General features: G+C 37.7%; 1 protein-coding gene across 1 annotated transcript in view; it reads left to right on the top strand.

The window, feature by feature from the left end:
• The first annotated feature begins 8,051 nt into the window (after positions 1-8,051).
• POLQ (DNA polymerase theta) overlaps positions 8,052-13,172 on the top strand; it is a 106,139-nt gene continuing 101,018 nt past the window's right edge. The window contains exons 1-4 of the mRNA XM_029939408.1: positions 8,052-8,359; positions 8,825-9,004; positions 10,731-10,861; positions 12,246-12,402. Of these exons, the coding sequence (XP_029795268.1) occupies positions 8,182-8,359; positions 8,825-9,004; positions 10,731-10,861; positions 12,246-12,402 (646 nt within the window). The 5' untranslated portion in view covers positions 8,052-8,181. The remainder of the gene's footprint in view (positions 8,360-8,824; positions 9,005-10,730; positions 10,862-12,245; positions 12,403-13,172) is intronic.

Genomic DNA, 13,172 nt, shown 5'->3' with positions numbered 1-13,172 from the left:
CAAAATGTTAATACCAGTTGACTTTGATAAGATATCTATAAATTATATAATAATATATTAAGAAATTATATAATGTATATAATGAATAGGTATTTATTATGAATAATTATATGTATATAATTATATTTATATAAGTATATAATTAAATAAATAAATAATATTATAATGCAATAGGATAAAGTAACTTCAAATGTAATTATATAAGTATAATAAAATAAAAGGATGAAAAAGATAAAATGCAACCATTAATCAAAAGAAAGCTGGAGCACCTATCTTAATATTAGATAAAGTATAGAGAAAAGTAAATTACCAAGGACAGAGAAAGACAGTATACAATGATATGGTCAGTCTACTAAGGGTGAGCCTACTAAGAAGAACTAGCCATTCTAAATGTGTGTGCAGTAAACAACAAATATGTGAAGCAAAAACTGATAGAACTCAAAGGAAAAATAGCCAAAACCTCAATTACAGTTGGAGACTTAAACATCCTTCCTGCAATAATTGATAGAATTAAATGAGACGATTAGCTCCCTCAAAAAATTGCAGTGAAGATTTAAGGAAGGAATGCCTGAAGCCTTCAGTAGGCACCAGCAGAGTATACAGAGTCAATCATAATAGACATAATCCCTGACTCAATGGAGCTTACATCTAGTGAGGAAGACAGGTAACTACACAGTCATGTTCAAGTGTAGGTAAGTGGAGTAATAAGAAAATTCAGGTCCTATTGGAGTCAGAAAAGGCTTATTTTTGAGAAAGAATCATTAAGCCAAGCTCTGAAGAGTAACTGGAAATTCTCTGAGTAAAGAAATGGATAAAAGTACTTTACGGAGAGGGAATAGCATTCAGCTATCCAAGATTTGAGAAAGCTTACTCATCAAGAATAATAGTGAATCTGAATATTACAACTTGTCTTCGTGTAAAATATCTCAGTTTTTCCTTGAATCTAGGGTTTTCTATGTTAAATATACCTCAGAGGAAGATTAACAATATTTATCAATTATTGGATGCTTATTACATGCCAAGTGTGATGCTAAGCACTTCATATGTAATATAATTATTACCACAATTATAGAGAAATGTCTATAATGCCTATATCACTGTGATATAGGCATTTAAAAAAATCAATTCCATTTTAGAAAAAAAACCAGGTTGAAAATAGTTAATTTTACCTAAGGTCCAAATGCTAGAAAATAGTGGCTCTGGGGTTCAAACTTCAGTCTGCCATCCTCAATATCTCTAGTTTGGTGAACTGGAATTCAGGGAAGCTACCTGCCTGGCCTGCTGTGTTGGATTGAGCCATGTACTGTTCATATTGACTAAGGGACATTTTACCTTCTGTTTTGGAGTGAATGTATCCCCTCCAGACTCATTTGTTGAAATCCTAACCCTCATGAGGGGAAAGTCCTCATGAGTGGATTAATGCCCAAATAAAAGGGACTCCAGAGAGATCTCTCTCTTTCTTTCTGCTATTTGAGGATACAACAAGCAGCATTCTGCAACCCAGAAGAGGGCTCTCACCAGAACCCAGAATTCTGGATATCCAGAACTGTGTGAAAAAAATTCTGTTATCTCTGTGTTTTGTTATAGCAGCCTGAACTGGCTAACACACCTACACCTTAGCGATATGTCACTTGCCTTAGAAAATGGTCCAATCCAACTCATATCCTCCAGAGATTTTCCAGTATGTTCTGAGTCTGGCAAACAATGACATACTCATGACACCATTGAACCAAAAGAAACACTCTTGCTTTGCCCTTGCAGGTGATGTGATCCAGGAAATGAATATCCGTGTGTCCTCGTCCTTTACGGTTGTCATTGATGTAACCCAGGATGTGCACACTGTCAAAACGGGCAGTGGAGATGTGATCTTTGTAAACTGGTCCCTCCTTAGAAGAGAATGAGGTGGAATCTTGAATTATATTTATTTACCAATTCATGCTCAAAAGATTGTCTACACTATATAAAAATTACACTTGAGGACAGCTATGAATCACTTTAATGGCCATTTGATTAACATGAGAATTACAGGTAAGTGTACTGTCCTCTTTATATAAAGGAAGTCTTTCCATGGAGGATTCTGAGTTTATTAAAAATAAAATCTTATATTGTATAATTCATAGGAGTATACTATCTTCATAGTGATCAAATATAAACAGGAAGAGAAGGGGAGAAAGGCAAATAAAGTGAAAATGAAAAGAGAAAATTAGGAAAAGAGGCAATGGGGAAATTAAAAAAGAAGACAGGAGAACAAATTCACCCAATAGCCTGCATCCTCTCTCCTACACAAAGCAGCTGGTTATAAGCAAATCTTCATTCATTTTTCCTGTTTGTGGCTGTTGATTTTGGGGAAAATTTCATCTAAATTAGAAAAGGGGTGAGTTGAGGGTATCAAAGAAAAATCAGTCACATCTAGAGAAGTACTCAGAATCAAAAAAGTGGATTTTAAGAAGAATGCCAGGGGCACCTGGGTGGCTCAGTCGGTTAAGCCTCCGACTTCAGCTTAGGTCAGATCTCATGCTTGTGGGTTCGAGCCCCACGTCAGGCTCTGTGCTGACAGGCAGCTCAGAGCCTGGAGCCTGCTTCCAGTTCTGTGTCTCCTTCTCTCTCTGCCCCTCCCCCTCTCATGCTCTGTCTCTCTCTGTATCAAAAATAAATAAAACATTAAAAAAATTAAAAAATAAAAAAAAGAATGCCAGTACAATTTTGATTGGGATTGCATTGAATGTGTAGATTTCTTTGGGTAATATTGATATTTTAACAATATTTATTCTTCCAATGCATGAGCATGGAAAGTTTTTCTATTTCTTTGTGTCATCTTCAACTTCCTTCATAAGTTTTCTATCATTTTCAGAATACAGATCATTTATATCTTTGGTTAGGTTTACTACTAGGTATTTTATGGTTCTTAGTGCAGTTGTAAATGGGATCAATTTCTTGATTTCTCTTTCTGTTGCTTCATAATTGGTATATAGAAATGCAACAGATTTCTGTACATCAATTTTGTACTCTGTGACTTTGCTGAATTCATGTATCAGTTCTAGCAGCCTTTTGGTGGAGTCTTTCAGGCTTTCCAAATAATCCTGTGAAGAAATGGGCATAAGACATGAATAGACACCTTTCCAAAGAAGACATCTAGATGGTCAACAGATACATGAAAGATGCTCAACATCCCTCATCATCAGGGAAACACAAATCAAAACCACATTGAGATACCACCTCACGCCAGTCAGAGTGGCTAAAATGAACATATCAGGAGACTATAGATGCTGGTGAGGGTGTGGAGAAATGGGAACCCTCTTACACTGTCGGTGGGAATGCAAACTGGTGCAGTCACTCTGGAAAACAGTGTGGAGGTTCCTCAGAAAATTAACAATAGAATTCCCCTATGACCCAGAAATCGCACTACTAGGAATTTATCCAAAGGATACAGGGGTACTGATTCATAGGGGCCCATGTACCCCAATGTTTATAGCAGCACTTCCTTTTTTTAAATATATATATAATTGATTGTCAAATTCATTTCCATACAACACCCAGTGCTCATCCCAACAATTACCCTCCTCAATGCCCATCACCTACTTTCACCTCTCCCCCACCCCCCATCAACCCTCAGTTTGTTCTCAGTATTTAAGAGTCTCTTATGGTTTGCCTCCCTCCCTATCTGTAATTTTGCCCCCTTCCCCCTCTGCTGAATAACAGTGCTTTCAACAATAGCCAAATTATGGAAAGACCTTAAATGTCCATCAACTGATGAATGGATAAAGAAGATGTGGTTTATATATACAATGGAATACTATTTGGCAATAAGAATGAAATCCTGCCATTTGCAACAATGTGGACGGAACTGGAGTGTTGTATGGTAAGTGAAATAAGTCAGTCAGAGAAAGACAGGTATCATATATTTTCACTCATATGTGGATCTTGAGAAACTTAACAGAAGACCATGGGGGAAGGGAAGGGGGGAAAAAGTTACAAAGAGGGAGGGAGGCAAACCATAAGAGACTCTTAAAAACGGAGAGCAAACTTAGGGTTGGTGGGCGGTGGGGGAGAAGGGAAAATGGGTGATGGGCATGGAGGAGGGCACTGGTTGGGATGAGCATTGGGTGTTGTATGTAAGCAATGAGCCATGGGAATATACTCTAAAAACCAAGAGCACACTTTACACACTGTATGCTAGCCAATTTGACAATAAATTATATTAAAAAATAAAGAAAATTAAAAAGTTGCAGGGAAAAAAAGGGTACACTCAAAGACTCAAATGGTAGCTCTGGGGTGCTAGCTTAGGTATGATCTGACTCCCTGGCTCGAACCCAACCAAACCAGTCAGGAGTTTGATCCACCAGGGCTCCTTTGGTAACTTTACCCCAGCAGAGTACTCACCCTTTCCCCATCTAATTAAAGGCTATTTCTACTCCAAAAATCACATTCTTAGGACTCCTAGTTTTACTGCTTATCCCGCTTCCTTATAGTGTCTGCTTGGTATTTGCTACATAAGCAATAAACAATACTGCCATGTGAGAAGTGAGAGAACAGCCTATATATAAATTTGGAAGTTATAGGTTTGTGTTATTTTCTTTTTTTTAGTGTTTATTTTTGAGAGAGAGAGTGAGAGAGAGAACAGGGGAGAAGCAGAGAGAGAGAGGGAGACACGAAATCCGAAGCAGACTCCAGGCTCTGAGCTGTCAGCACAGAGCCGGACATGGGGCTCAAACTCAGAAACCGTGAGCTCATGACCTGAGCCCAAATTGGACCCTTAACAGACTGAGCTACCCAGGTGCCCGTATAGGTTTGTGTTCTTACGTATTTCAGTGATGTCAATCTCTTCCAGGCATTCACAGTTTCATTTTACCATCTCTAAGTTGGCTTTCTGATATTTTAATCTAGACCTTTGAAGTTATTTCAATTTTGCTTCCATCCCCGTCCGTGAGCAAGCTATTTCTACTAGTTCTTTGGGACACTGTGGAGAAATAGGTTTTTTTCAGAGTTTCTTGTTAAGCTAAGCCTCCTATTAAAACTTCACAGAAGCTACCTGAATTCAAGAGTGCAGGACCCCTTAGATTAGACCAGGGGTTCTCAATTCCAGCAACATTTTAAGAATACCTGGGGAGCGTTTAAGGTTCAATCCCAGACCAATTACACGAGAACCTTTAGGCATAGGATAGTAGTTTGAAAGCTCCCCAGGGGATACTAATGAGCAGCCACTGCCCTTGTTCTTGTTGAGAACCACTGAACTTCAAAAAGAAAATCCTCTTAATTTGCATCTCCTTTATTTTGGGCACATTAGCTCCAATTAGCACCACTTCCATTCCATTTCTGATCTTGTATATTTTCTGGTTCTTTCCTTTTTTTGCAAATCACTTCCATTCACATGAGAAGCATGGAATTTATTCAGTTTGGGTAGATGACTTTGTTTTAGTTAATTCACAAATGTAGTTTGCATAATTTTTATTTTTCTGTATAACCTTTGCAATTTCAATGGGAAAATTACTTTATTTGTACAAACTTACTAAAATAATAGGATGACATATTTGAATATATATCAACTGTTGAGTTTCCTTTGCTTTTGTTTTCAGCAATATTAGGCTGAACAAGACCACTTCTAGTATAGTACACTTTTCTTAAAATTCTGGATGTTATATAAGAAATATATTTAATAAACTTCATCAATAAAGTGGTAAAATCAGAGAATTCTTTGTAGGACATAAATGTCAATCATGATCTAGCATTCTGAAAGAGTAAGTGAAGCACTAGAACCAAAGTTTTCCATAGTGGCATCTGCTGATCCCTGGTGGTCTAGAGTGGATTTTAATGGATTATGTATTCTGGGGGATAGGAGTCTGGGGCTCCTAATAGTTGAGAGGTAAAGTCTAAAAAAAAAAAATAAGCCCGAAACCAAAGAAGGCAGCACCCTTAGTGAGTAAAGCAGAGAAATGTCTGATCTACAGATTGAGATGGTGAGGCTGGAAGCCCGTCCAAATCTGGCTCTGGGTGTCTAACATCATTCTAATACTTCCATATCTTAAAAAAAAAAAAAAAGATCAAGTTTAAAGTGGTCCAGAATTAGTATGTCTCCCAGAAACTGGCAGAAATATGTGCAGATTTTCTTCTGGAAGATTTTATTTTTATTTTTATTTGTTTTATAAACTCTACACTTGTGGGGCTTGAACTCATGACCCTGAGAGTCATGCGTCACATGGGGTTTGAACTTATGACCCTGAGAACAAGAGTCCAATGTTCTACCACTGATCCAGCCAGGCATTCCCACTGAAAGACTAAACTCAGACCTGGAAGAATTACCACAAATAAAAATCCTAAGCAGCACAAGCTCAGATGCAATTAAAAGACAGAAGGGAAATACTTCTGGAGAATTAGCATTAATTATTATAATATTGTTAGCTCAAAAATATTCTTAAAAATATTTTTGAGAAGTAGCTTTTTTTTCTAAGATTTTTTAAAATTAGAAACATGTTCAATGTTTGAAAATTTAAAAATATTCTCTAGGCTTTTTACTGGGATGACATGAATTATTTCTTGTGTTTCCTTCCTAATTTTTTTCCTAATTTGATCATAGTTCACTAATAAAAATAGTGTGAGATTTGTTTTTGGTTTATTCCTTCTTTTAAAACGCTGGGTTTATATTGGGAGCAATATTAGAACATTTATTATGCGGGGGCCACTGTTCGAAGCACTCTATACACATATTGACTTATTTAGTGCTCATAATTACCAAAGAGTTTGCTATTATTATCACTGTCGTATACATGAAATAAAGGATGCACAAAGGTATTAAACAAGTTGCCCAAAATCGGTTATTAAGTCTTCATACTTAGACTGATTGGCTCCAGAATTGCACTCTTGACCTCTATGCTATACCACATCTCATAAAGTTCTTCCATGACTACAATCTAAATTAGCTTTCTACTTTGATAACACTGTTCATTTCTGCCTGAACATTAGTACAACTTAAAATTATTAGTTAATTTGTTTAATGTCTGTCTCTTCCTCTAGGCTCTTTCTCTTTGAGAGCTGGAACCATTTCCTGCCATTTTCCTGCCACATAACCAGTGGTTAGTACACAGAAGGTACTCAATAAATGGTTGAGAGAATGAATGCAGGGAACTCGCGTAAAAGTGAACTAGGAAAAACTATTTCCTTCGTGGGGTAAGGTCTCCATCTTGTGGAACTTTAGAATATCGTCGTTAAAACACATTTTTTTAAATAAGATACGTTTTCACAGACTTCTCAAGTGCTATTTCTCAGCCTTGTACTAGTCCTTTCTATTAGACAATCTCCCTTTTGAGATTGTTAGTGCTATCGAATAGCACAGTTTCTTAAGAACGGGCCTTTCTTCTACTAGATTTGCTTGGCGAAACTAAGTAAATGCAACACGCCACCGTTTGCGTCCAGAATACGTTTGATTCTACCGTCCCAAAAGTTAGAGCACAGTTCCATCAACAAGCTCTTAGCTCAGAATGATCATCCAGGCACATTCAGAGCCCCTTCTTGGTGCAGCGTTCATACAGATTTCTAAGGGGTCTCTCTGCCAGCAGTCTCCTGCTCGCCCTTACGTATTCGTCACAATGTATGGCGGCCACAGTAGGAACTGCAGAAATAGCCTCTGCCATACATACTATCATACACTACGAGAGCGGCTGGTTATGCTCCAGTAGAAATCCCAGGTTTCACTTGTATAATTTTTTACACACATAATCTGTAATAAATTTTTAATACCGATATTTTAAGAAGTTACTTCCCAGATCTACTTATAAAGGGCAACTCACTTTTTAAAGTTGGCAAATCTCGCTATTCAAATCAGAAATGGACTCCCAAAAAAGTGCTTAGGCTAATCTTATTATAAATGCAGGTTATATATACAGAATCTCCCCTCTACCCGCCCCCCAACTAGGTCCAATTTAGCTTCTCTGATCCTAACCTAAAAACGAGGTGAGAGACTGGAGGTCTAAGACACCAGTGAGAGCCGCTCCTTCCCCACGATTCTATGGTTTTTTTCCAGGACACTCTCACCACTGAGAACTCTATGGTTCCGGGGCGGGTGGGGAGGCTTGAGTTTGAAAACCGTGGCGGGAAGATGGTGGCTACACCTGTCATCAGACCCTGTTTTTAGCGTGTGGGAAGACGCTGGGGCTGTGGCTTTCCCTGAATGGCCAAGAAAAGATCGCGATGAATCTTTCGCGCCGGAGTGGGAAACGGCGACGTTCAGCCTCAGGCTCGGGCTCCTTCTCGGGAAGCTGCGGTGACAGCAGTGACAGCCCCCTGCTCCCCTTAGGGCCGGTGCTGAGTCCGCCCCCGGGCCTGGGACGCTGCTTGAAGGACCTAGGCCGCCAGCCAGCAGCTGCAGGTATTCCCGGGCATTTTGGGGGCGGCGGGTGAGGTGCGGGTGAGGTGGGCAGTTCTCCCCAGCCACGCGTCGGGAGGTGTACGGAATTACAGCACGGAGCTTGCTTGTTTGCATGGCCTGCTAGGCTTCTGCTCCCTTTCTCAGTTTGTGACTCGGGACGGTGTTGCAGGTCACTTTCTGTTAGGACATGGACGTGCATATTGGTAACAGCCTGGTAGTAATATTCACGTGGTTTGTGGGTCATTCGGCCTTTACGGAAACAACTTCCTAGTTGGCCAATCTAATCAACCATGGGAGGCTCAACGCTCCTCTTTACAGATCCTTATATTGGAAATGCTTTATGTCAGGATATGCTCCACATTGCCGCACTCCAACTCACAGGAATTCCAAAACACAGTGGAGGACTAACTACTTAAGTCATATATTAGAATTCGATTCAACTATTACTTTTTTCTTTCCTGAAAGGAGAATGCAAGCAGACAGTTTCTGACGATCAAATGGACAAGTTGCTGTTGGCAAACTGGGGACTCCCTGCAGCGGTTCTGGAGAAATATCACTGTTTTGGTGTAAAAAAGATGTTTGAATGGCAGGCAGAGTGCCTTTTGCTTGGACAGGTCCTGGAAGGAAAGAATTTAGTCTATTCAGGTATTAGAATTTTTGCAAGTTAACCTTTTAATACTTTAAAGACGTAAATGTAAAGGGTACTCTATTGAGGTAGTTATGAAGTAGTTTAAAAGGTAGTAGTTATGAGGTAGTTTTCAAAAGTGAATGAGATAGTGATTTATAACTAAAGAATGTCTTAAGTCTTAAAATATGAAAAGTGGAGTCTCATCATATGCATATTTAAATTATGCAAGTCCCATTATATTGGTGGTTGGTAGAGAGCAAAAAAGCAGACAATTTAAAGAGAGTCCTGCTTGCCATCCTTCTCAACAAACATGTCTCTGGGTGAGTGTGCAAGGGAGATGTGAATCTGCTCTTCTCCCAGTTGATCTCCATTGCTTTACCGGATAAATACATTACTTATTTATAAATCGTCCTGCTTGTACAGGATTGCATACACAAAACCACATGTAATTTGCTTTATAGAAGATTTATACAGGTTTTCAAGGGCAACCCTGACATTCATAGTTTTTAACTTCTTTACTGTGCTGACTTTAGGACTTATTTGATAAGATGCACTTTCTTTGTATCAGTTTTCTCTGAAGTTGTGAGTGATCCAGATTTTTCCTTATGGCTGCAGCAAATAGACAGTTATCATTAGAAATAAGTTCAGGCTGTAGAGTGAGATTGGTTGGGACTGAAAACTAACACTTGCTGCCTGTGGTAATTAATAGAGTGCATATTAATAGAAAGCACGAGAGAATGCTCAGAACAGTTCTTGGCACATAGAAAGTACACAATAAATGCTAACTGGTGGTACTAGTAGAACAACCACGTCACTGCTTAAACCAAAACTTGAGTATCATTCAGATCTCTGGTCACCAACATCTATCAATTAATTACCAAGTCCAGTGTGTATTATCCCAAATACCTTGATTCTGACTACTCTCTGCTTTTAGATACGCTACCTAGCTTATTATCCTCTCTCTTGTAGATTATGCTCACTATCATCTTCTAGATTATGGAGTAGGCTTATCACTAGTTTATCTTTTCTCTCTGGTTTTGTTCTGCCCCTTCACCCAAAATAGTCCTTATAAAGTACAAATATGATCTTGCCACTCTTCTTCGTGAAATTCGTCATTCTGTGTTGCTTTCAGGATAAATTGTAAACTCTTTACATGGTGGGATTATAAAATAATTTTTCATGTGGCACATGTATTTCTCATCTCTTACTCCTACTAATTTTATTTCAGGCTTACTAAATTACTGTCATCTGAATTTGCTAGGTTTTCCTCCAGGCCTTTGCACATGCTGTTTCTTTTGCTTGACATTCCTTTCCTTTTCCCTTCTCTTTTCATGACTTCTGTTTCCTTTCCATAAACTTTGTTATAGCTCCTCTCCTCAGCTTCTATCATAGTTCCTATTGCAATATATTAAAGTCTTTATCTCCTTCCTCAAAGAAGGGCTTTTAACCATTCAGTACTTAAAGGAAAGGATCTTTAGATGCAAACTAGGAAGTCAGTATTCATCATTTATTGTTCCGAAAAGGATTTGTTTCATAGTTCTTTGTTTTCCATGTGAGGCTATCTAGATCCCTGGTCCGAAGTCAGTGGCATTTGAGTGTATAAAGTTTTCAAATGCTATTGGGGCTTTAATGATAGGTTAGTCTTAGCCCTGTAGTTACCGGATATGGTTTAAAACATTTATTCATGCAGTATGTCAAATATTACTTCTCTTTGTGATAACCTTGTGGAATAACATGTTTTAGCTCCAACAAGTGCTGGAAAGACTCTTGTTGCGGAATTACTTATGTTGAAGAGGGTTTTGGAAATGCGGAAGAAAGCTTTGTTTATTTTGCCCTTTGTCTCTGTGGCTAAAGAGAAGAAATACTATCTCCAGGTATGTTTTTGTACTAAGAACATTATTGTGATAAGACCTATTATTGGTGCTGTGTTAATAATAAGTTTCTTTTATTGCATTCCAATGTGGCTTTAAAAGTTGACCATTTGTGAAGAGAAACTTTTTAAATATTGCATAAAAGAGAAAGGGTCATCAAATCAAAAGAATTATTGCAAATTATGTTAAGATTTATAAAACTTTTCCTTGGGAAGTAAACAGAATGTTTCATGTTAATTGAATGATAAATTAAGAATCAGCATTTTAACCGAATAGTAGGATTAGAGAGAAGCACAGAAAGGAAAGGATGTTTATGGAAACATATCCTAATGGAGAGCCATTTGGGAGTTTAGAGGAGGAAGAACAAAATCCATTTGTGCTTAGGTACAAGCTTCAAGCCTGAGGTGTGTTCTATTCTGCAAAAATGAGTAATAATGTTTTTTATTTGTATGATACTCACTGTTTTTTAAGGTATTTGTACAAACACAATGTTTCATTAAGTAGAATAAAGTTACTATTGTGATTTCTGCAGTGAAAAAATGTGGTGTTGAATGGCAAGACTATTGTACTACTGGTGGTCCAAAAAATCTGGGTTCTAGTCCCAGTTTTGACATTAGCTATGTCCTCAGACCAGGCACATAATCTCCTGGGTGTTAGTATTTTCATTAGTAAAGTGAGGATGTTAACCCTAACACTATGGGTGAACTCAATAAACACTCAGAAACATTTTATTGAATGAAAAGCTCTAAAGTTCAATGGTTCTATAAATCTTTTTAACAGTTATTTCAGAGGCCAAATAGCCAACAAAGCTGGTCCCACATCCTCTCAACTTAGAACAAAGTAACAAAATGATGAAAGGATCCTTTTAATTAAGAAGGTATGTTAGTTACAAGTTAAACTGAAAGAAATTTAGCATCAAAATCCCACTGCATTTGACCTTTAAAAACTTCCATTGAACAAAAAATTAGTGGGACAATGAGAACATTTTTTTCATGAGGTATAAATTTGTTTCTTAAAGTGTTACATTAGTATTTAAAAAAAGAGCTAGTTTCTTGCATGTTTTATAATAAAAATTTAGTGCTTAAAGTAGTGTTTTTCCAATTTTAATTTCTATAAATAGCTCTTGGAACTGCCTTGTTAATGCTATCATTAAAATGGCATATGTAATTCTATTTGACTCTGTCTTAGCAGAAAATCTTTGTTCTGAGTTTTGTCAGTTACTATTTTTAGTATGTGTTCTAAAAAGAACCAGTGTGTCCTGGCTAGGAATCAGTAATCTAATACATATCTTTAGATATTATGTCTATGTTGTGGGATAGAACCAATCTCTTACAGTTCATGAATTTCAAATATTTTCACCTGTATTGTTCCTTTTTACTCAATTCAGAGTCTGTTTCAGGGAGTAGGAATAAATGTGGACGGTTATATGGGCAGCGCCTCTCCCACAGGGCGTTTTTCTTCCTTGGATATTGCTGTCTGCACCATTGAGAGAGCCAATGGTCTGATCAATCGCCTCATAGAGGACAATAAGATGGACCTATTAGGTAAGAGAAGTAGGAAATAAACAAATACTCTCTGTTGCTATTTTTTGTTGTAATGGAGTGGAGCTTTTGTCATTTCTATATGTCACATGTTTTTTTCTTACTGTCTGTCATCTATTTCTGAAGTTGAGAATTGGCATCTGTAATGTTAGGAACTGTGTAAAAAAAAGTTTTGTGTCCCGCTCCTGTTAATTGACTACTTCCTTGTATGTTTCCCCTTTACAAAACATGGAGGATATCCTTGAGCCCTCAAATCATTTGTCATTATTTCTTTTCTGTCTAAACTTTACGAGGAATAGAAGGAAGCATGCGGAGCTGGTTCTGTCATATCCACAATTACCACGTATGTGTATTCATTGTCGTATTCTGGTGCTAAGGTATCTAGATTTGGCCTCTGCTTGGAGGCTACCATTTAGCAGGGAAATGGTAGGGAGCTATAGAAACTGACACTGTATTTGAGCTTAGGACTCTAGGAAGATTTTCTACCTTAATTCTTTCTTTCTTTAATAACCACTTAGGAAAGTCTATGTAGGGGTAGCAACAGGAAGAGAATCGTTGTAGCAGCAACAGAAGCAGCAAGAATATAGTTAGCTACTCATCGAGATCCTGGTGAACTTAAATGGTAAAATAGGAAGAGGGTAGGAGTGGGGAATGAAATCAAAGATTAATAAGACATGGCTCTGCTCTGTAAAGCTTAGAGAAATCACATTCACCAATTTGTATCAGAATTGTCTTATTACTTGTGACCCAATTGGATTATAAATATCTCAAGG

The sequence above is a fragment of the Suricata suricatta genome, chromosome 5 (genome assembly GCF_006229205.1).
Source record: "Suricata suricatta isolate VVHF042 chromosome 5, meerkat_22Aug2017_6uvM2_HiC, whole genome shotgun sequence".
Lineage (NCBI taxonomy): Eukaryota > Metazoa > Chordata > Mammalia > Carnivora > Herpestidae > Suricata > Suricata suricatta.
Note: the sequence above shows the minus strand (reverse complement) of the source record. Positions and strands in the feature narration are given on the sequence as shown.